General features: G+C 51.1%; 2 protein-coding genes across 8 annotated transcripts; both read right to left on the reverse strand.

The window, feature by feature from the left end:
- Positions 1–269: 269 nt before the first annotated feature.
- On the reverse strand, positions 270–5934 carry DONSON (DNA replication fork stabilization factor DONSON). Of its 2 annotated transcripts, none has more exons than XM_063393295.1 (10): positions 5049–5934; positions 4672–4752; positions 3627–3830; positions 3353–3549; positions 2773–2951; positions 2576–2696; positions 2350–2457; positions 1786–1984; positions 749–949; positions 270–576 (listed from the first exon to the last, which is right to left on the reverse strand). In XM_063393295.1, exons 1-10 carry the CDS (start codon positions 5646–5648, stop codon positions 439–441), a joined length of 2028 nt encoding a protein of 675 aa, XP_063249365.1. In that variant the 5' UTR covers positions 5649–5934; the 3' UTR covers positions 270–438. The 2 variants fall into 2 exon arrangements, with proteins under 2 accessions (XP_063249365.1, XP_063249366.1); XM_063393296.1 differs by having other exon boundaries at positions 3353–3531; positions 5049–5390.
- A 2997-nt stretch (positions 5935–8931) lies between these two features.
- On the reverse strand, positions 8932–23800 carry CRYZL1 (crystallin zeta like 1). 6 transcript variants are annotated; one of them, XM_063393317.1, is made up of 15 exons: positions 23732–23800; positions 22888–22970; positions 22140–22211; positions 21256–21333; positions 20707–20779; positions 20270–20314; positions 18816–18884; positions 17577–17710; positions 15738–15849; positions 13335–13358; positions 12331–12429; positions 11340–11461; positions 11012–11117; positions 9604–9649; positions 8932–9272 (listed from the first exon to the last, which is right to left on the reverse strand). In XM_063393317.1, the coding sequence occupies exons 3-15, from the start codon at positions 22203–22205 to the stop codon at positions 9173–9175; spliced, it is 1074 nt and encodes a 357-aa protein (XP_063249387.1). In that variant the 5' UTR covers positions 22206–22211; positions 22888–22970; positions 23732–23800; the 3' UTR covers positions 8932–9172. The 6 variants fall into 6 exon arrangements, with proteins under 6 accessions (XP_063249387.1, XP_063249383.1, XP_063249385.1 ...); XM_063393313.1 differs by lacking the exon at positions 23732–23800 and adding an exon at positions 23395–23547; XM_063393315.1 differs by lacking the exon at positions 23732–23800 and adding an exon at positions 23335–23509.
- Positions 23801–24041: the final 241 nt, after the last annotated feature.

The following is a 24041-nucleotide window of genomic DNA, read 5'->3' on the forward strand; positions in this document are numbered from 1 at the left end:
CCACACACCAAGGAGCAGCTACTGCGGGTGGCAGGGGGCTGTGACAGTCTGGGAAGGGGCTTTCCAAGCATTCCACCCATCCATAGGATCCCACAGGGTTTGGGCTGGAAGGGACATTAAAGCTCATCTGGCTCCTATTCCCTGCCTGGGGGGAGGGTTCTAGTTCCAGCCTGGTTATGAGTTCCTCCCCCAAACAGGAGCAGAAATTCCATGCTTGGAACAGAAGGTGTGTGTGCATGGGGAACACTGACCTGCCAGGGGCAAACCAGACCTATAAAACCATATTTTATTTAAAAAACACTTCCTACAATAAAAATGGGGATGCCCAAGGCCTTTGCCCTCCTTTCTTTCAAGGCCTTGGAAGTGTTGATGTGCAGCACAGGCGTGTCCCTCCCGCCGTGCCCCGAGCTCAGCACCTGGAGAGGATGAGCAGCATTCCTAGGCCTTCCAGGTGTAGGCGTAATCCTTCATTTCCAGCAAGCGGATGGCCGACTTCCCCAGCGTGGGGCACTGACTCAGCTGCTCCAAAGTCTTGGGGTGCAGCCCGCAGGCAGGGAGGTCCTGGCGCACGCCTTCCTGTGCAGGGCACACACACGAGTGAGCGTTCCTGTGGGCAGAGCTCTGGTGGTCCCTGCGAGCCCGCTGGGGAGCTCCAGCCGCAGGGGCCGCAGGTGGCGCTGCCGGGGTGCCCGGGCCGGTGAGGGGCCGCTCCCGGTTCCCGCTCCCGGCTCCCGGGGTGTGTCCTCACCTGGGGCGGGCCCGGGCGGGCGTTGAAGGCGGCGCTGGGCTCGTGGGGGCTGAGCAGGGCTCGGAAGGCGCCGCGCTGCGCCGGGGCCAGCACCCGCGTCAGGGCGTGCAGGGCGTGCGGCAGCACCGGCCCCAGCACCTCCAGGCTGAACACGTCCTCAAAGCCCCCCTGCACCCGCGTACGGCCGCTGACTGTCCGCGCCTGCGGGTGGAACACCGCGCTTAGGGCTGCACACAGCACAGCCAGGACCAGTTCTCAGCAGCTCTGACACTGCAGAGCCACGGGCCCGCTGAAAACAGAAACACCTCTCAATGCTGCCAACTCCCTGTGCAACGCATGAGGTTCTACTGTCCCTGTAACAGCTCCTGAAATGTACCCCCGGGACATTAATGTACCCAGGAATGCCGTAGGGATGGGGAAGGGAAGTGCAGAACAGGATGAACTCTGGAATAAGTCCCTCATCCTGTTCTTACTGGGAAGAAACTTGGATTAGATATAGGGAAAGAACTCTTGGCTGTAGTGTGGGAAAGCCCTGGCACAGCTTGGCTGGCCCTAGATGTGTCCAAGGCCAGGCGGGATGAGGCTTGGAACAACCCGGGATAGTGGAAGGTGTCCCTGCCCATGGTAGGGGGTGATCCTGAAGGTCCCTCCCTGTCCCATTCCTTGCAGGAACAGCGGGTGAGCTGTGGCTCAGGGGCTCCCCGTGCAAAGGGCTGGGATAGTCTGAGAGCCTGCCAGATCTGGGGAGAATCTTAACAACCATTTTCCCTCTGGGCAGTTCTGCTCACCCTCTTTTTTCTCGAGAGGTGAGGAAAGGACTGCTGGGGTGTCAGTTCAGTGCAGGGATGCGTTGTAAGGATTTAGGAACAGGCTGTGCCTGCAGACAAAATGCTGACTCAGGCTTTAGCCACAAAAATCCCGCTATGGTGCTGAGGGAAAAGGTCAGTGTCTGATCCCCTGGGTAGGGAAACCGCTTCCTTCCCCTTCCCAGAGAGGGGAAGCTGCCCCCTGCTGCCCGGCCCGGCCGCGTCCCTCACCTTGAGCGTGTGCATGGTGCCGCCCCGGAAGGCCACCGGGGCCAGCAGCGTGGGCGGCAGCCCCGCCTGCGGCCCCGCCACGGCCACCAGGCTGCGGCAGCTGATCAGGAAATTCAGCAGCGTGAAGGTGTTGCTGCCTCTCACCAGCACCAGCGACTCGGGCCTGTGATCCACCTGCACGTCGTGCTTCTCCTTGCGCCTGGGAGCCGAGTCAAGGGAAACCACGGGGCACTGGGAGGCATCCATGTGCCAAACAGCTGGGGCAGTGACCCCCCACACCCCATCTGACCAAAATCCCCAAAACCAAACCCCACCAAGCTTTGCAATCATCCAGATCTGTCCTTCAAATGTTATGCAGCATCCTAATCCTGGCTTCAAGTGCTAGAAATACTTGCAAAGTATCTTAAAATAAAATGCAGTATCTCATAACTAGCAGGAATGTGAGGATTCGTATTTAGAAAACAGTTCTCAAAAACTTCTACAGAACTTAAATGTGCACCACAGCACTGTAACAGCTGCAGGGTTTCCTGGAGTCACCCGTCTGGCAGATCAAAGGAAGGATACAGTTGGATAGAAATAGTGTCTGGTTTCTTCACCTTGTCTTGGACTCCCATCTCCTCAAGCCAAGAGAAACTTCCATCATCATCATCGTCATCGCTGGGAGCTGGTTCCCTGGAGACACAGGGTGAGTGTTAGGAGGGCAGTGCCTCTGAGGAAGGCTTTCCAAATGGACTGTGCAGGAGCCTGGAGATGCCCTTGAATTCCAGCCCTGCACAGCACTGTTACTTACCCCGCATCCTCCACACTGCTCCCCTCTCTGCGGCCCTCAGCACTTTCTGTTTCCAAACTCTCCTCAGAGTTCTGTTTCCTCGTTCTACCGTCCTCGAGCAAAGGCAGGGAGAACTCTATGCCTGGAGGAGAGGGAGCGGTGAGGGGCTGTGGCAGCCCTGCCCCGCGGCAGCGCCGCAGCCGCAGCCGCAGCCTTACCCTCGCTCCTCATGGCGTGGCGGAGGCCGCGCGTGGTGGGCGCCACGGCCGCCGTGGGCACGGCGCTGCCCGCCAGCCCCGCCGCGCGGAACAGCACCGAGAACTGCGCCGCGCACACGTAGAAATACGGACACAGCCCCGCCCGCAGCAGGTTGTACAGAGAGGTGAAGCTCACCGACCTGCAAGGGAACAAACACAGCAGGCGGTTCTCCCCTGCTGAAGCACTGCAGAGGGACAAGGGATGAGGGACAGGAGCCAGGGAATGGCTCCCAGTGCCAGAGGGCAGGGCTGGATGGGCTCTTGGGAATCAGGAATTGTTCCCTGGCAGGGTGGGCAGGCCCTGGCACAGGGTGCCCAGAGCAGCTGTGGCTGCCCCTGCATCCCTGGCAGTGCCCAAGGCCAGGCTGGACACTGGGGCTGGAGCAGCCTGGGACAGTGGGAGGTGTCCCTGCCATGGCAGGGGTGGAATACGATGATCCTCAAGGACCCTCCCAACCCAAACCATCCCACGGTTCTGTGATGAATTAAAATCTCCTCGTCTCTCTCTTACCCAGCCTGTCAGTACGTGGGCTGCACTTACCAGTCACTCATGAGCACTTGCTGCAAGGCCTCGTCCTGTGCCCAAGGACAGGCCTTCCCAGCCATCCTCCTGTCGGCGCCGAGGCGGGGGAACAGCGGCAGCCAGGGCAGCGAGGGGTGCAGCCAGTAGACGAGGCTCTGCTGGAAGGCGCAGCGCAGCTCCGAGCACAGCCGCGGCTCCTGCGGGTCCCACGGGGTCTGAGGGGGCTGCAGAGCTGCCAGGAGCAGCCCCAAAGGAGCAAAGCTGCAGCCCCAGCCACCTGCCCGGCTCTCACCTGCACGCTCCGGGGCAGGGGGGTTTCTGTGGCTCTGCAGTGCTGGGCGAGTCCCTGCGCCTCCTCCTGCGCCTTCAGGTGCTCTGCCCACGTGAAGGGTTGGGAGGACACGAAGAGAACACGAGTTTTGATACTCCAGTCTGCAGGGAATTCCGGTCTGGGCGTGGAGGGAGCTTGGGGTACAGCAAGGGGTGAATGTGGGTCCTGACCAAACAGAAACAGCATCAGTTAACTCGCAGAAAATTAAACCTGCTCACAATTTAATAAACTGAACCAAAGGCACGGCTTATTATTTTTGATTATTTTACTCAGTACCAGATTCTAATAGAAATACTCTATTCTATTGCCTATAAAACTTGCACTCATGAGTCCTTCCAACAATGTAAGCTAGGAACAAATTAAAGGCTAAATGATTAAAACAAAAAAGCCCTGAGCCTGATGTTTATGAAGACAAGAATTTCTATGCCAAAATGGTTATTTCATTTCATTCTTTCCTGGTGACTGTAAGATCACATGCTGAAAAAAGCCCTGGGCACCTCCAAGACAGTTTGTTCTCTTTTTTCTATCCTTCTAATTTAGTTTGAACTTAAGTTTCTATACCTAGAACAACATTAGAGAATGTCCATTGAAACTGTGTTTCAATTTCAAGGGCTCGTTCTCAGGAATTCTTGCTTTCTTATGTGCCTGATGAAGTGCTCCATTTCTGTAGCTGAAAACCAGACTACAGGTCTGGTGGACAACATCCTCATCTCAACTACATAAAAAACTAGGAAACAGTAAAATTATAGTTACAAGTTAATAAAACTAAAAGACAACTACCTCTGTCCACAGAACTACAACAGTAGTGAGCTCAGGCAGAAGTCTGGGTTTAAAAGACTGTAACCAGACCAGGAAACATCAATGTAAGAAGTTACCTTGAATATTGATATTTTAGTACATTCTTTTAGGCAGAGATGGGCCACCAAATACCAAGTGAAACAGTTTCAGCTTTCTGCGTGCCCTGACAACAGCTGGAATCTTTTCAGCACTGTGTGCTGTTTCATACCTGGCTGAGGGCAAGGATGTCGGAACTTTCAGCAGGCTCGGCACTCCTGGAGGGCTTCTCTTCACAGGCCGGCTCTAAAAACTGAATTAAAGAGCAGCATAAGGCACAGCACAAAGGATGCATGGGGCTGATCATGTAAAAACTGCCCTTGCGGTGACATTTGCCGGGTGATCGTCAGCACCCCGGGCTGCAAACAAACCCCGCTCGGCCCGAGCACCAGATCCGCACCCAGCGCTGAGCAACACCCGGAGCCCCGCGGGGCCTGCGAGGAGGCGGGGGCGAGCCCGGGCTGCATCCAGCGGGGGCTTGGGGCCACGGCTGAGGGCAATGGCCGAGCGGGGACAGCTGAGGAGCCCGCGGCCGGGGCTCGGTCCCACCTGCCAGAAAGGCGCTGCCGACGGATCCCCGCCCGCCGGGGCCGCTGCCGGGGGCTGAGGGGCGGCCGCCGCCCGCTGCGGAGCGTTGTCCAGGCTGGAGAAGGGGTTGCGGCGGCGGGCGGCCGCAGAGGGGCCCCGCGGGGCGGGGGCAGCGCCAGCTCCCGCGGCTGCGGAGGGGTCGCTCCTCCGCCCGGGGCGTTTGCGCTTCAGCCGCAGCAGCGCCGGCGGCTTCTTGAAGGCCGGCGAGTGCCCGGGCTCGGCGGGGGCGGCCATGGCCGAGCGGGGCCGGGAGCAGCCGCAGCTCCGTCTTGGCGCCAAAAGGCGCCCGCCCCGGGGCGGTGCTGAGGGAGCGGCGCCGCCATTGCTGCCGCCCTCAGGGGCTCTGAGGGGAGCGCGGCTCCCGCCAGCCCCGCTCCGCCCGCACAGGCAGCACAAACACGGAGCACAAAGACACACGGCGCTCCACATTGTGTCCCTGCCCTTCCAAATGCATCGGGACAGCGGCCCCAAGGCTGCGCTCGGCTGTGGCAGCATCGCTGCGTACAATAGACGAGTGGTATCAAAACTAGTTTTCTCTCCCAAATACACTAAGAAACCCATTTATTTCTCCCGACGAGACTGAACCCTGTTTGTCTCCTGTCCCATTGCACACAACCAGCCCCAATATCTCTCCGCAGGGACTGCTCTCTCAGGAGGCAGTAGGTCCCTGGATCATTCTGCAGTAGAGGACGACAGTGACGAATGAGGAGAACGCGGCCGCCCAGCCCCTTGCCAAGCTGGCTGGGACGCCAGGATCTCAGAGAGCACCAAGAGGAGACAGGGCAGGGTCAGTGCTGGCAGCACAAGAGAACAAGGAGGAGGACTCGGATGAGGAGATGAAATGGTGGCAATTGCGGGATGACCCAGAGCCTTTCCTGAGGAGAAAGTGAGAGGCTTCTTACAGTCTTGCCACTTGAGTCCATCCAGTATCACAGGAAATAACCAAACAATGAAGAGTGTTCAAATTACTGAAGAATTTGTGTATTTCGAATAAAGTTTGTAAGGCACAAGAAGAGAGTCTCTGGATTTCCTTTGCTGTCTCGCAGAGGCCCTGAAGTGTTTTCCCCCTCAGTGCCAGGGAGGGCCCTGGCAGCAGGGAGTGCTCAGCCCCAGCGGCAGCGGGAGAGTTCCCGGCTGGGCCGGCAGGGCAGGGCTGGCGCTGCTCTCTCGAGGCAAACTGGAGGCGCGCGTTGAGGCCGGCGCAGAGAGAAGCGTGCTGGGCAGCCCTTGGCAGCAGGGCTGTGCAGCCGGGACAGCCAAGGCAGCACAGCCCCGCTCGGACGCTGCCCATGGCCAGGGAGGCGGGCGGGCCGTGCTCCTCCCCAGCGCTGCCTGCCTGCAGGTGCCTGTGCCAGGCGGGAGGGGCTCCCCCGCTGCAGCCCCAGCCCAGGCAGCAGCAGCTCTGTGCTGCTCCTGACAGATCCCTGCGGCAGCAGCTGCACGGGGCTGTGCGGCCAAAGCCCCCAGCTCAGCGCACACGCAGCACTGCAGCAGCAGCAGCGCAGCCCTGGCGCTGTCCTGGTGCTGCTGGGCAGCCCCACAGGGCTCAGTGCTGAGCAGCCGTGCCTGGAGCCCGGCCTTGGCACCTCCGGCCTCGGGGCGCTCCTGTGCTGCTCCAGGGCAGGGCCTTTCTCCGGGATTCTCTTTTCTTTCTTCTGGGATAACTTGCACACAATCCCTGAATCCCTGAGGCTGGAAAAGCCCTCCCAGCCCATCGAGTCCCTGCTGTGCCCCCTGCCCACCTTGTCACCCTGCCCAGAGCTCTGAGTGCCACCTCCAGGTGTCCCTTGGACACCTCCAGGGATGGGCACTCCACACCTCCCTGGGCAGCTCTTCCCAAGGCCTCAGCACCCTTTCCATGAGGAAATTGCTCCTGGTGTCCAACCGGAGCCTTCTTTGGCACAACATGGGGCCGTTTGCTATTGTCCCATCCCTTATTGCTGGGAAGGAGAGAGAGGAGAGGGAACAGAGGGCGATGGAGGGAGGGCTGGAGAGGGGAGAAAGGAGAAAGGAGGGAGGGGAAGGAAAACGGTAGGGACAGGGGAAGGGGGAACTGATGAATGGGAAGTGAGTAGGGCAGGAACGGAATGGGAAGTAGGGAAAAAGGACGGGGAGAGAGGGAACGAGACAGGCACGGAGGGAGGAAGGGCAGAAGAGACGCAGGGTGGGAGTGAGGGAGGGGAGGGAGGGAAAGGCTCCCGGCGGACCCGCGCTCCGCCAGGGGGCGCCCGAGCGCCGCCACAGCCGTGAGGGGCGGGAAGAAACCGTGAGGGGAGGGAAGAAACCGTGAGGGGAGGGAAGAAACCGTGAGGGGAGGGAAGAAGCTGTGAGGGGATGGAAGAAGCTGTAAGACGTGTGAAGAAGCTGTAATTAGAGTTGTCATGGTGGGTCTGTGAAGAGAGGTGCCCATGCTGGGTGCCCATGCCCATACTTTGCCCATGATCAAAGTAATCACTGTGAGAGCAGTGAGGACGTGTCTCACCTCTGCCAAGCTGAATAAAGTGCTGCAAAGAGAGGGTTGATGTGCAGCAGTTCCTGCTCCAAAATGAATCGTGTTCATCCCATTGCAGCTCAACAGGTCGCAGTTTCCCGTCCTTTGTGTGAGCCCAGGGGCTGACAAATGTCAGGCTGCACATAGAGCTGGCCCTGTTCTTCTTTCAAACAGGACAATGTTTCATGAAATCAGGAGGGCACAAAGTGGTTGCTGTTCCTGTGCTGTCCTTAGGTTATCCCTGTTCCAGAACACTGCTGCGTGCACCTTCCTGCTGAAGGTGTCTGTCTTCAATGTCCCAGTGGGAAGAGAACAAATAGTGGGAAGATTAAAGAAGTAGATATGCCCAGGGCAGATGACACCGAGCTCTCCCCAGGGGATAACAAGAGTGCCTTGGAGCTGTCCCAAAGGGAAAATGCCACCAAGCTCTCCCAAGAGGAAAAGCAGTGACTGGGAGTCATCCCAGGGCCAAGATTACCACAAGAAAGAGATGTCCCTAGGCGATAACTATGAGGATGAGAAGCTTTCCCCAGAAGACGTCAAACATGACACAGAGCTGTGGTTTGGGGAAGACTGTGATGTCCAAGACGTGTTTCCATTGGGAAGAAGATGACAACGAACAGCTCTCCCATTGGGAAGAACAGGAGGATGAAGATCTCTCCCATTGGGAAGAACATGAGAATGAAGGTCTCTCCCATTGGGAACAAGACGATAATGAAGAGCTGATAAAGAGGTCCCTGCTTGGTGCTGTGCTGTCACAAAGGGCCAGCCCCGGCAGCCCAACAATGGTGGAGCAGGCAGGAACTGGCACGGAGCAGCCCCGCACTTGTGGCCTTGTGGCCCCTGCTGTGCCCAGAGCCCTGAGGGGCTTTGGCCACGCTCCTGCACGGCAGCCCCAGCCCCACAGGGCACAGCCCTGGGTTTGAGGTTAAAAGAGAGGAAAAGTGCACAGCACAGGGAGATATGAAAGGTAAGAAGCTTCACAAAGTGCCTCAAATATGTGACTCACGTAATTCCACCAGCTTGGGGCCTTTGCATTTACCAGGTTTGCTGCCTTAGTGCTGAAACCCAGGGAAAGAGCTGGGGGAAACTCCTGCTGTCAGCACCATGTTCTTCCCATCTGGCACCCTTGCCATCCTCTATAGTTCTGCTTGTCCTTCACTTGAATAACAATTAAGATCTCAAAGTGTAGCATTCAGTGTCAGTGCAGTCAAAAGCAAAAGGTAACTATAAAGGTAACTACTGGTAGGGGTTGTAGACAAAAAGACTAAGAAAAACATCTTTTGTTCCCTTTTTGATTTCTTGGGATTGAAAACCAACAGTGACTGAGTTTGCTTGTAGATGTTTCTGACATTTGTAATTGAGGCAGAGCAGACAAGATTTTTATTGCAAGGCTGCATTTTTAGAAGCTGCTGATGGGAACCTTCTGCTCAAGGGAATTAAAAAACCCTGAAGTAATGGAAGCTTCAGAGACCATTTGTGCTGAAGGTACAAGGAATGTTTAAATTCAGTTTACTGCCTGCAAGTGTATGCTGATTTACTCCACAAATACATTTCTTTATCTTCCCCAGGCTGAGAAATCAGAAGCTGCGTGTCAGAACTGGATCACTTGTCTCTTTCTTGCTTGATTCTTCTGAACTATTTCCATACAAACTTTGGCTTCGTACAATGGGATCGGTTCATCCAGCTGAGGCCTAAATGAAACAGTAAAAAGTGCTGGTGAGCACACTCAGGCCAACAGAAATATCACAGGACAGACTTTACTTTCACTGTGTCAATCCCCCTCTTTGGACAAAGTAACAGATTTATGGCTTTGCTCCAGGGCACAGCAGAAGGGAAAAGCCCCAAAGCAAACAGGAGCCACAATGACAAGAGATCCTCCCTGCAAGGGGGAAAAAGGGGTGATCAGGAGGATTCTGCTCAACAGCACTTAAAGCACCTTGCTTTATGGGATCTTCCATTCCCACCTTACTATGGGTGGGAAATGCCACCATTCCCACCCACAAAAAACTCCCCACGTCTCACCTGAAAATGCTATTTGATAATTTCTCCATGATATCTTCCAGGATGGGTATCCAAGAGGACTGTTAAGGAACAACAGAGCTGGAGAGAAATCTCTTTACAATCACATTTGCTCGTCACAGCCTGTACTGATACAAACTCAGCAAGGTTAAGGCAAAATGAAAATGAACCTCAGTTCCAGGCTTCAGATCAGATTTTTGCACTTGATTCTGTATCAGAAACCTCCTGTCCTGAAATAGGATGCAAAACTAAAATATGGAAATTTCAATCACTTCAATATGAAATTATTCCATATTTCAATATGAAACACAAGTGCAGCCTGCATTAGTACAGCATCAATCAGGATTAATCAGTGGCAATTTTTGTGCAGAATGAAGAGAACAGATTTTGGGACCCGGCAGCTGTTGTGCCTGTTCATACAGGCACCTGATAAAGAGCCCAAATGAAGTTGGGAACACAGCAGAGGTGGGAATTCTCAGAGCTCAGTGCCACGTGAGGGGTCTGTGAGTTAATGACCACAGCCAAGACAGCACAGCACACAGGGCTGCACTCAGTCTTTGCATGAAACCCAAACAGTAAGTTCATTTCAATCAGGCTGATATTCCAAGCTCAAATTCTTTTAAAAAGTGATCAATTTGTGATTTCTTAAGATGACAGTAACAGATGCTCCAGAATTTCACAAGATACACAAGTACCTAAAGCCAAAAGCACCCAAACCTTCCAGGACTGAAAATGTCCTGCCCGGGAAGCTCAGTCCAGCTGCATCAGCCTAAATGTAGGAGAAGTTCCTTTTCTTTATCCTAACCCACATCATCCCTCCATAAATTTTAGGTAGAAAACAAATCAGTACATTTTTACGTACATAATATTTCTGTACATTGCAAATATAGGAAAAGTTAGGAAGCCAAAACACTTCCACTTTTGCAGTGAATATGAGTGCATTAAAGTTTACAGGTGATGCATCTAGTGCCCAGAAGCACAACAACTGAAACCAATCCAAAATGTCACTTGCATAAAATAAAAACATATAGAATTAAATTTTCAATTAATTGGTCCAATAGAGAACCAAAATACTGCATTTTTTCCCCCAGGATGGGTGTTCTGCAGCACCAATTTAATGAAGCTTGGCCAGGTTGGACACTGGGGCTTGGAGCACCCTGGGGTGGTGGAAGGTGTCCCTGCCATGGCTGGGGTGGGATGAGCTTTAAGGTCCTTCCCACCAAACCACTCTGGGATTCCACGGTGTACTTAAAGGAATGCAGAAAATGCCTTAAAACCTGAGTGTCTCCTATTTCAGCTCCACCTTTCAGCAGGGTGGCAGCTCTGAGCAGAGGAGAACTCACAGTGGGATTTCCCAGCTGTATTTCACTCCTCTGAGCAGTGAGAATTCCACAGGACCACCAAAGGATATCGAGGTATTTCCCCTGCTGCACATTGGACAGGTTCCAGATCTCATCGTTCAGGAAGGACACGGTGGCTCCCTTCAGGAACAAGGAACGGCTGTCTGGAGGATCCAGCTGAAGCAAATGCAAGAAAAATGTCATTTAGCTACATTTTCCTGTACAAAAATAGAGGTTAAATGGTTATTTTATAGAGATGGTTAAAGCAAACAAAAACCACCCCTTGCCTACTCCTAAAAGAAAGGGAACCTGTGCCACTGACAGGTTGAAACAAGAGTTTTATGTGTCTGTATCTCTGTTTTATGCAGGACAAACCCCTCGTGCCGCAGGCATCTTTACCTGCAGCTCCTTTTCCGTGGTTATCCAGCGTCCCCCCACCCCGAGCAGGGTGATGATGTCGTGCTTGTGAGGCAGCAGCTGGGATTTGGGAGCTGGTTCATCTTCAGAGCTGTACAGCCTCACTGGGGAGGAGAAGAAATCCTCGGAGTCAGAGCAAAACGGGAAAATTCAGCACGTATTTAATTCCAGACATTCCAGGGGAACTCTAAGTTCGTCAGTTGCTTCAGCTAAAAATTGTTGAAAACTCTAAAATCATTATTTTATTTATAACCTGAGTCTTTTATATACTTTATTCAAAATAATATTTTATAATAGCTCTGAAGTTACTATTTAGAGTTATATTTTGCTTATATTCATAATACTATATAGTAATAACATAGACTGTAATATAGCCTATATTACATAGTCTATAACATAATAGTATATATTATACATAATACACTATATATATGTAAAATGTATAAAATATATAATATATAGTATATATAACATAATGTATAATATAAAAGTACAATATATAACACACTATAAAATATAGTCTATATAATATAACATGTAATTTAAATACATAAATTATACATCTATGTACTATTATAAATTTATTTACTATGTATTTATTTACTATTATATGAAACTATAGATCAGCAGTCTTATCTATAGACTATATAACAATAGTAATGAATGCATATAATATATAGTATCTAAAAACGTGTAGTAATATTGTATTTATATATTTTTATTTATATTACTCTGAATAGTAACTTCAGAGTTTTCACCTATTCGAGTTGGTTTCCAATCGAGGCTGACAGTGCTGTTAATTAGGGTTAATTTCTGTACTCAAGGCTGCACAAACAACGATATCACAGCTCTGCTCTTTAAGGCATTTTTAATTTTCAGTATTAAACAGAGGCACATCTCAGGCACACTGCGCAGCTGACTGGGAGGTGCTGCAGCAGGGGTGAGGGAGGGGCTCTGTGGAATCCCCGGGTACCTCCGGCATCCAGGACGATGTCCACGCCCAGCCCGCCCGTCTCCTCCAGGCAGCTCTCGGCCACGTCGATCTTGCCGTGGGACAGGTCGATTACTCGGGCTGCCAGGGCAGGACACAGCAAAACCCATTTTAGAGCCATGGAAATGGGGTTTGGGTGCTCAAAACTGAGAGCTCGAGCAGCCCACGCGCTCTCTGCTCTCTGCAGGTACCACACACGGGTTTGCAGCTACACCCAAACCCCCGGCACATCTTTTATTTTTTCATTTTCATCACAAAATCAACACCAAAAGTATGAATGCAGGGGTTAAACTCGTGAGTTTGTTGGCCCAAAAGGATGAAATGTGGCACTCCAAGATTAAAAACCCTTCTCTAAGTTCATTCTGTGCTGTTCTTGTCCCAGTCCTGCCTCTCTGGGTCATTCATTAAATGTTTAGATGAAGTGATTTACATCTGCTCCTGAAACAGTGCTGAACTGAAAGCCACCAACACATTTTCCTGTCATGTATCCATGATTCCCTATTTATGGTTGGTTATAAAGATGAACCACAGAATGAGAGAACCCCAGAATGGTTTGGGTTGGAGAGACCTTAAATCCCACCCAGAGCCACCCCTGCCATGGCAGGGACACCTCCCACTGTCCCAGGCTGCTCCAGCCCCAGTGTCCAGCCTGGCCTTGGGCACTGCCAGGGATGCAGGGGCAGCCACAGCTGCTCTGGGCACCCTGTGCCAGGGCCTGCCCACCCTGCCAGGGAACAATTCCTGATGCCCAAGAGCCCATCCAGCCCTGCCCTGCTCCATGTAAAAGCCATTTTTAATATTATAACAATAACACAGGGGCAGTGAGGGAGCAGCTACAGGTTTTGTTTCACCAGTATGAGGTAGAACAAACATTTGGAAATTAAACAGGCCAAAGACTCCCCAGCAAAATGAGAACTGAGAGAACATCAAACAGATTTGGGGCCAGTTTGCAGGGGCTCCTGGCCTGAGCCCTGATCTGCACTCACCCACCAGAGGCTGCCGGACTCCTTCTGGAATGATCCCAGCAGCAGGGAGGGAAGCAAGGAGGGAGGGAAGAAAAGATGCAAGGAGCTGGTCATTAAGGATATTAACAAATCAGCAATAAATGCCTTGGCTTTGGTTCTTTTTGTCCCTTCAAATCCCCAATCAAACCATAGGATGCATTCAAATCCTAAGTAATTCCCTCTTTTTTTTTTGACTGAAGTCAAATTATTTCATTATAGATTTCAGGGTCAAAATTTACCTAAGATGGGATAATAATTAATTATTAATGATAGCCACATTCCCCATACACAAATAAACCCTCACAATATTTTTTCTTGTTGGTTTCCTTTAGTCAGGAAGTTAAAAGGGTTTCCTTACAGGGCAATTTGACGTGGTATTATTTCTGCAAATAATTTCACTTTTTGAAAATAATTCTGGTTTCATAGACCCAAAACCTGGCAATCAAAAAAAAAAAAGGCCAGATTTCCACCAGTTTGACTATTTTCTGATTTCTGTAGAGCAAAAATGTCCAGTTTTGTTCCTTAGCTCAGCACAATAGTTCAAACAGTACTTATCAAAATCCTGGTCAACTTCCTTCCTAAAAAATGCTGGAAAAAATTCCCACCACTGTGGAAAAGGCCACACAACAAACTGTAATATAATTTTCCTGAAACACAGGCATTAAAATGGCAACATTTGTTAAAATCCTCTCCTTCATTCTAATTTTTACTCCAGAGATTACTGAAGACAAAAAAAGCCCCATTCTCTTGGTCTAAATACAAATCCTGACACATTACCAGGAACTTCTACTTCAGGCACTGGAATCACATTAATTAACAAACAAATCAGAAAGTCTGAACACTTTTAAAAGCTTTTTGCTTTTGCACTCAAACTGTTTCTCTCTTTAATGCTGTACCCAGGTTCTATTTCCTTATTTGAAATAAAGTTGCAGTTATCATTTTTCCCCCTCTGCCATTCCAGGAAGCAGCTTGGTATGCTCAACAATGATAACACAAACTGCTGCTCACTGCAAACTGCCAAAAACGAACCAAAACCCCACTGAACAGGCACAAAACTGAAAATTCTCCACCCACAGACACAAGAAGCCACTTAGAGCTTGGGTTACTTAGGATTTATTTGATACTAACATTCAAAGAGCTTAAAAAATTGCTGTAAAAAGTAACTCAGGACTGTGAGAATAAAATTGCCAAATCCTTTCCTAGCTCATGGATTTTTCATGTAATTAGAAAAATATACCCATAAAATGTTACAAAAGCAAGTTTTAGGTCTTCAGTATTTCCTCTTTGGCCCTGTAACAGCTGTAACAAGGCTCTGCATAGCAACAGCACTCCCCAAAATCCTCCAGTTCTGATGTCTGTCCCGACTGCTAGTGTAGTAAAATACATAACACAGAGATAGTAAAAAAGGCTGCTGAAATTAGGAAAAAATAGGGTTTTTTTGGTCAAATTGCAAAAAAAGAAGTGTTCCTGTCAAGCTCTGGAGAAATGAGCCTGGCAGTGCTGCAGTGCTGATCCCCCCAGCCCTGGGGGTGGTGGCTGCACAGGTGAGGCTGCACAGGGCTCCCCACAAAGGCATTTTACAGCTGCTGCTCTGGAACTTCAGTGAATGCCAACAAAAATCATGCTCTGACACACAAACCTGGGCACTGCACTGCAGCACTTGGTATTTGCAGCAGGAAGGAGCAGGCACCAGTTTTTGCTGCACTCCAGCCAGACTTGACAATCCATCCTTTCTTTTAAAACTGTCTGAATAAAGGAATATTCCACTTTCCTCCACAAAACACCATCGGAATTTTGATCAGAAAAGATGCCAGTAGCTCCTACACGGAGTATTTTCTCATGTTATGTTCAGAGGGAAAAAAAAACCAAATTTGAAGTATCAAAAAGAAGAATTCAGGGAAGAATGCAGTGTTGTGTGTGAGGCCAAGCTCCTTTGGAAAGCAGAATGCAGAGCCTGTGCAGGTCCAGCTCCAGCAGTTGCTAAAACCCTGCCAGCAGTAACCTGAGGCTGCTGAGTGCTGGCAGCCAGGTGTGAGCTCTGGCACACTCTGGGCAGTGGTGACTCAGCAATCCTTCCTTCCACAGCAACCTCCTCAGCACATGGAAAGATTTCCTGAGCACTCAGGCCAAAAGCCAGCACTCAGCACTGCTGGGAAGTACTGCCAGTCATTACCACTGAAAAGAAGAAAAAAAATGCCATTAAGTGTACTAAACCAGAAATTAAACACCTGTGGGGTTCAGAACAAACCTGAAAACTTTTATTTAATTTGACTGTTTATCAATTTGTATTCACTTTTTACAGAAGTAAGTCTCTAGACCTGACAGAAAAAAAATATTTTGAGACATTCTTTGGGACAAACTCGAGCACTGAAGGACAGAACTCACCCCCAGCAGGTCTGAGCCTCTCCAGGTACTGCTTGTCCTCCAGGCTGTGGGCAGTGGAGATGACTTTGGCCCCTCTGTGTTGAGCCAGCTGAATCGCGATGGTACCGAACGGCTGACAAGGGGAAAGCAGGGTCATTGATTAATTTATTAATCCATTTATTCACACTAACAGCTTGATGTTGTTTAAGAACAGTTATATTGCAAAGGCCACTCAGGAGAATACCCAGAAATGAACTTACTCCTGCTACAAAACACAGCTGAACCAAGAATTGAATATTCACAGAGCTGCTGCTGTCCTGAGAGAGGCCAAAACAACTCTTCAGGGACTGAGCAGCTCTGAATAAACTTTTGGTCAGTAACTGGTTCTGTCTTCAACAAAACAGCTCAGATTCTACTTTAATTACCACAGCCACCTTCACTGCAGTTGGAACTCAGAGCTAGAAGGGAAAAAAGCTCCAAGCAAAAAGCTCCAGCCATGTTTACATTACAAAACCTTGGCTGAGGGAGCCCCACATCTTCATTAGCACTAAGAACTGCAGGGATGGAAATCAAATTATTTATATCCAAGGAAAGGTAAAAAGCAGAGGTGGTGATGCCTTCAAATTTTACTTTTGCTGTATTCCAGCCCCTGTGCTGCCCAGGGTGCAGCTCTGAGCTCACACTCAGGCTCACTCAGCTCTGCACACAGCAGGGACACAAAACAAATCCTTCTCCTGCTGCACACCAAGGACAGCTGGGACAAGTGTTCAGCCCAAAAGCACAAACAAGGGGGGCTGAAGGGAGAGAACAAGAAGGATGGGACTGCATCACCTGCAGCTGCAATTGGACAATGAAACCCCAATGTGCAAATGGAACAAAACTTAGAAAAGTGTGAGACCCTGTGGCCAGTGTCCATTTTGTGTCCATTTTGGGTCCACCTTGGGTGTAGCCCTGGCCAGGCCCTGTCCTGCCCAAGGTGTGTCCTTAAAGGCCTTTCAATAAATCCCTGCTTTATTCTCCAGCTCTGTCCAGTCTCTGCTCCAGCTCAGCCTTCCCAAGGCATCAGTGGGAGAGGACCAAAAAAATGAGGCATTTTCCTGCAGTTATCCCTGAGGACTCAGGGCAAAACTATGTCACTGCAGGACACCAGAACACCTCCCTCTGTCTGCACCCCCACACTCCAGGCAGGACAATATTCCTGGTCAGGATCTCACGTGGGAAAGTCCTTCCTGCAAACCCATGAAATGAAGGGCACTGCCAGCACTCCCTGGTGAGCCCAGCTGTGAGAAATGCAGGGGGTGTGGGCGATGCCTTGGGAAGGCTGAGCTGGAACAGAGACTGGACAGAGCTGGAGAATAAAGCAGAGATTTATTAAAAGGCCTTTAAGGATACACCTGGGGCACTACAAGAGCCTGGACAGGGCTACACCCAAGGTGGACCCAAAATGGACCCAAAATGGTCACAAAATGGACACAAAATGGACACAAAATGGACACAAAATGGATACCTGGTCTCGAGGTCTCACACTTTTCTAAGTTTTGGTCCATTTGCACATTGGGGTTTCATTGTCCAATTCCAGCTGCAGGTGATGCAGTCCCATCCTTCTTGTTCTCTCCCTTCAGCCCCCCTTGTTTGTGCTTTTGGGCTGAACACTTGTCCCAGCTGTCCTTGGTGTGCAGCAGGAGAAGGATTTGTTTTGTGTCCCTGCTGTGTGCAGAGCTGAGTGAGCCTGAGTGTGAGCTCAGAGCTGCACCCTGGGCAGCACAGGGGCTGGGATACAGCAAAGATAAAACCTGAGGCATCATTTGCTAAGGAGATGTGTGCAGAGGGAAGCTGTGGTGTTGCCCAGCTGTTACCCACACTTGCTCCATCCAGGACAAGGACACTCGTGCCAGGGGACGCCTGGGCCAGGTAGTGCAGGGCCGTGTACGCGCGGAGCCCGTCCCGGACCGTCCCGGCAGCCTCGGCCCAGCAGACCTTCTCTGGCTTGTGAACTGAGGGGGCAAACACAAACAAACACACAAACAAACACACAAACACACAAAAGAGATGGTAAAAACCCCAGCAAAATCCCTGGAGCTTATTTAGCAGAACCTGTCCCAGTGAGTCAGGAAGGCTGCACCTGCAACAGGTCAACATCACCGACTGCTGCTTCCCTCTCATATTAAGAGGCCATGGAGAGGATATTTTGCCATATTTCACACAATTAGGGGTTCAACTTTGGTATAGCCAAGTTTAAGGGAGCCACCTCATAACTACACAGCTGGAATTCATGGGCAGTCACAGGAACAACACAACTCAAATTTAGATTTTTAGAATACCAGGATGGGTTGGGTTGGAGGGACCTCAAAGCCCACCCAGGGCCACCCCTGCCATGGCAGGGACACCTCCCACTGTCCCAGGCTGCTCCAGCCCCAGTGTCCAACCTGGCCTTGGGCACTGCCAGGGATCCAGGGGCAGCCATAGTTTCTTTGGGAAGAGCAAATTCTGAACAAAAGAATAGCTTGTTCAAGGTAACAAACTGATGGAAAAAGGGCAGGGATTCCCACATTTAGTTTCCTACTCATTAAAGCAATCTATGCCCAGAAAGGGAAAACTGGAAGCTCCAATAATTGAAAATTATGTTTCAATACTAGGCTTTCCCTGACCCTCATCCCTGACAATTCCTTTCTCCAGTTCCAGTCTGCTTGGTTCACCCCATCTGTTAATGTGGTCCCAAGTGATATTAATGACTGAGTCAAAGGGAAGAAAAAAGTAAACATCTCCACATTAAATATTTTGACAGGTTAGGGAAAAGTATAACAATGAAGCAACAGAATGGGAAGTTAGAAGAAAAAGAAAGAAAAAGGAAAAAACCAGGATGAGTTTGTGTGGTTTAGGCCATCATGAACTGTGAAATGGTGACAGCAAAGAAAAAGCCCGTGAGAGCACTGGGTGTTCAAACTTCTGTGACTTGGTGGGGCAGCTGGAATTTTGGAATGTTGGAAGGGAAGGAGTGTGCCCAGAGCTCCAAGGTAATGGGCTCCCTTTTAGGAAAGCTAAAACAAAGTCTACAGAGACAGTAACAATAATTGTTAGCAAGATGTATAATCTACAAACCCAAATAATGCTCGTGAACCAGTATAACTTCACAGACACCAGACTCCTCGGAATCCAGGGGCAAAATTCCTGAAAAAACAAGGAACACAGACCTTGAATTTCACACATGCAGTCATTCCAACCAAAGCATTCTCCCACGGAATTCCCTGATCCCACCTGGTGTGGGCTCAGTCCTCTCTTGGCGGTTTTAGGACAGGTCAGAGACCTTGGCCAGGTCCCAGCCCGGGGTGTCCATGGGCATGAGGCAGTTTCAGAGATGCTCCTACAGCATTTTGGGACTGAGGGACAAATGGGGACACCACCGGGGGCTGCTTGGTGTCCCTTTTGTCTGCTGATGTCTGAGCTCATGCCACACCCTGAGTGCTCCTGTGCCACTCCAGGCTGTGGATCACAGAGGAGGGATCTGAAGCACCACCCCACAGCTCCTCTCCTCTCCTCTCCTCTCCTCTCCTCTCCTCTCCTCTCCTCTCCTCTCCTCTCCTCTCCTCTCCTCTCCTCTCCTCTCCTCTCCTCTCCTCTCCTCTCCTCTCCTCTCCTCTCCTCTCCTCTCCTCTCCTCTCCTCTCCTCTCCTCTCCTCTCCTCTCCTCTCCTCTCCTCTCCTCATTTCTGAACGTGTGGTTTGCAAAGGCACCAGCAAAGGCACAGGAAACAGCAGAGGAAGAGCACACAGGAATGTGGAAAAAGCTAAATGGCTAAAAAGCAGGAATAGGAAAAAGGAAGTGCAGGAAAACCAAATTAGCCAGGGAAGGCAGAGAAAGCAGAAGCAGAGCAGGCAGAAAACCCCTCTGTTCTAGTCATAACTGAGCTTTTTACCTTCACTGGCCACAGACCTCTCCTGAACAGGAGGTTCTGGCACCTGCTGTATCTCCTGAATTAATGTCCTCTCCATCCCAGGGAAAACCATTCTTTTCTTTCCTCTCCCCCACAAACCTCACACTCCATTTAGACCAAAGCCTTTGCCTTGCAAATCTGGCTGCTGAAATTAGCAGTTCCCATTACAAATGTGCTTGTGCCCACCTGGAGCAGTGTCCAGGGTTTATCCAGGGAATACTCAGTCTCCAGGAGCTGCCCAGAGCAGCTCCTGTGCAATGAGGGAACAGTGCAAGCAGGACCACAGACACACATCCTCCCACATCCCTGCACTGTGTGCTGCTTTCAGAACTGCAGCCATCCTCTAATCCTTTGATTCAGCACACAAAATACAAACATGGGACAGAAACAACTCCTCCCTCCTAAGGCATCATTCACAATTCCATGGTTAATACAACGTTGTATTTCAAATCCCAAGGGCACATTCTTAGAACAGAATTCCCAGTTACAAGTTCTGCATGTGACAGCAGGTTAGTTTTGAAAATACATGGTCAGTTTAGCTTTACCAATGATTCTAACCTTGGTCATTCATTATAAAAAGGTGACTAATGGTGTCAGTAGAGGCAAACAGGCATTAACTTACCCACCACTTCATCATCAGGCTGGAAAAAGGTCACCTTGCTTCCAACTCACCATGGAGGGTGAAAAGGAGGAAAAAAGGGAGAAGATAAATATTTATAGCTGGCATGTGCATTTGGAAGCACAGGTTATCACTAGCTCACAAAACTAAAGATACACATTTCTAGTGAAAAGAAAACATAATTCTATTGATTGCACACATGCTAAGGCCAAATGCTGAATTCCCTGAAATTCAGCACCTCTCCCACAAGGAGCTCCATGCAGGAGCACAGGGGTGTGTCTGACAGCCAGGCTGGACACTGCACCTCAGTGACAACAGCACTGGGACAGCAATCAGGGCAGCAGAGAGCTCCTGCTCCTCAGCTGCCCTGGCCAAAGGTCTTTGCTCTGACCCTGGGAATCCCTGCTCCCCTCCCACCCTGGGCAGTGACTCTCACTCACCTTCCAGCACAACTCCCGAAATTTCTCGCCCGACAGGCACGAGTTCCCTCTTCAGTTTAATTTCTGACAGGAGCTGAATGGAAACAATGCTCAAAACATTCCTGCTAAGGCTCTGTATTTACATATTTATTATCATCTTCCAGTGTTTATCATCACAGTAAGGCTGGGCCATTATTAAAGGGATTGTTATCTAAGGGATAAAAGTGCACACATTCCTCAGTCAAACCATGGCACTGAATTCTGTATTTAAGTTTAGAAACACATTAAGAAATCAAAGCAGGGAGTTATTACCAGCCAAGCCAACCTCTGACTTAGAGTGCAGATGAAGATAAAAGGGATTTATTACAAGAGAACTCACAGCTGACAACTGGTCAGTCTCCATAAGTTAGGAACCAAATTCCAGATGCTTTTTATTCAGGGCTGTGCCAGAACCCCAGACCAGCCCCGTGCCCACTGCCAGCAGCACAGGCACAGCCTCAGCTTGTGCCAGCCACCACCAGGGCCCATGGAAGCCACAGACACCCCCACAGACACAACCCCAAGCAATACCTTTGTATCCACCCTGCTCAGGGCACAGGCTCTGACCTGCACCTTCACGTCGTGGTCTCTGGGGGCAGGAAGGTTCTCCTAGGACACATTTACAGTGCTGTGTTAGACAATGGGTGTGCCCACAGGAGCTCCTCCAGCTCCTGGAAGCATTTCTCCATTTCTTAGACTGTTTTGTAGGGAGAGCAGGCAGGCTTTTCAATGAAAAGGGTTTCCAACACCATTTGGAGTACATGTACATTATTATTATTGTTATTAGCAACAGCATTAGCATTACATTATTATATTATTATTGCAAACTGGTCACTAGACCTTACTTATCTTTACACCATCATATTATTATGTCACTATTTTATGATATTACTATTGCAAACTGACCTCTAGACCTTACTAAACCTCATCAGACACTGACATTATTTTTCTGTTGAGGTTTTTTTTCACTTGATCTGAGGCACAAATCCTGACAAACCTGCTGAGGTTGATATTCAAGTCCAAAATGGAGTCCAAATGATGCCAAAGAAACAAACCCAGTAAGAACCAGTGTTCTTACCCCAAACCTGATAAATCCCTCAAGCCCTATTTCTATTTTTTCAGGGACTAGAAAATTCAGGCAGGAAATGTGGATCCAGGGCTCATCTTTCATGCCTGCAAAGCTTGTTTATAAAGTCTGGATACCAAAACCGCAGGGAAATCCAGCAGTGGTCTTGGCAAGTGCTGGCTGATGACAGAATACACCTCCCTTGTCCTCCTCCCCCTGCCTGTGTATGCCAGGATCCCACCAGTCCTTTCCCAAGCCTGCACAAGATTTCTGTGCTCCAATTCCCCCGTGGCACTCAGCCAAACTCTGCTCTCCCCCTGCCTGACGGGCAGAGCTGCTCTGAACTCACTCTTTCCTGGAACACAAATGTCATTTCCTCTCCAGGAGAGTTCTGCTGACCGTACAGGGCCTTCATGGTAACCTGAAAAACACAGCAACAAGGCTGTGACAGCTGCAGTGTCTGTGGGCAAACAAGGCATTACAGCCCTCCTAAATTAAATTAAATTAAATTAAATTATAATAAACCACTGTATAAGAAACACAGCCATTGCAGGCAATTTAAGTCTTTGTGATACAGAGGCTCTAAACCAGATCACAGGTTTAGTTGCCTGTAACAGAGAAAATCCACAGGACTGAGGATCACAGAATCCCAGACTGGTTTGGATTTTCAGAGACCCCAAATCCCACCCAGTGCCACCCCTGCCATGGCAGGGACACCTCCCACTGTCCCAGGCTGCTCCAGCCCCAGGGTCCAGCCTGGCCTTGGGCACTGCCAGGGATGCAGGGGCAGCCACAGCTGCTCTGGGCACCCTGTGCCAGGGCCTGCCCACCCTGCCAGGGAACAATTCCTGATTCCCAAGAGCCCATCCAGCCCTGCCCTCTGGCACTGGCAGCCATTCCCTGGCTCCTGTCCCTCTGTCCCTTGTCCCCAGTCCCTCTGCAGCTTTCCTGGAGCCCCTTCAGGCCCTGATGTAGGCACGGCAGAAAAGGCACTGAAGGACACAGGATTTGTGTGTCCTACCCAGCCACACGGCTCAGACAGGGGCACTGCAAAGGGAACACAGGGAACTCCTGTGCAGGAATACAGCGAAACTTACGTGTGACTTCCCCAAAAATCACCACTTGGGTTTCTGGTCTCCTCTCCCGACTCGGCCCGTGTCGTCCTCAACGAACAGGAATCCTATAGAAAGGAAAAAACAAACCAAACAAACCCCAAAAACTTGAGTTAGCAAGGAAAAGGGAAAGCGGGGAGTAGAGAGACAGGAAATCCCTCGACCATTATTGCAGCTCTCATCCCTGAGGGTCGCCCCCGACACCCCCCGCATGTCGGGCCCGTGCCCGCCCCGCGACCCCGGGGAGCCCTCAGGGGCTCCGAGCGAACCCGGCCCGGCCCTCAGGGGCTCAGAAAGAACCCGGCCCGCACCGAGAGGCTCCAGCAGCCCCGGGCCGGCCCTCAGGGGTTCCGAGAGAACCCGGCCCGCACCGAGCGGCTCCAGCAGCCCTGGCCGGCCCTCAGGGGCTCCCAGAGAGGACCCGGCCCGCACCGAGCGGCTCCAGCAGCCCCGGGCCGGCCCTCAGGGGTTCCGAGAGAACCCGGCCCGCACCGAGCGGCTCCAGCAGCCCGGGCCGGCCCTCAGGGGCTCAGCGGCTCCGACTCCGCGGGACTCCCGAGCACCGCGACGCGCCCGCGGTTGCCATGACACTCCCTTATTTCCGCCTCGCCCTCAGGCACCGCCCCCCGCGCTGCAACCAATCACAGCCTCCGGCAGCACCGTGAGCGCTCGCGATTGGTCACAGTGGCCGCCATTCATCGTAAAAGTCGAGGTGCGATTGGTCTCCGCGGATGTCACTCGTTTCATGAGGGGAGGCGGGAGGCTACGGCGCCCGGCGCGACCTCTGGGACATAGCCGGGGAGAGGGAGGAGACGCCACGTGCAATTACCTCATAGATTAATATCGTATGCACAGTACAGGCCCCTCCCCCGGGCAGCGAGGAGAGAGAGCTGCCGCCCCTCACTGCTCCTGAGCGCTCACTCCCTCAGCCTGGCAGAACCATGATTGGTCGAGTAGGCGGGTCCTGGCGCTGTCCCGGCTCTTGATTGGTTGAGCGCCCTGCTAGTCACGCGGGGGCGGGTGGAGGCCGCGCGTCAGAGCGGGGCTGTCAGGGCTTTGATTGGCCGGAGGGGGCGGGGCTCTCAGAGCTTTTCCGGGCTCTGATTGGCGGCACTTGCTGCCCGTCACGCGGGAGCCGC

This window comes from Prinia subflava, chromosome 3 (assembly GCF_021018805.1).
Source record: "Prinia subflava isolate CZ2003 ecotype Zambia chromosome 3, Cam_Psub_1.2, whole genome shotgun sequence".
Lineage (NCBI taxonomy): Eukaryota > Metazoa > Chordata > Aves > Passeriformes > Cisticolidae > Prinia > Prinia subflava.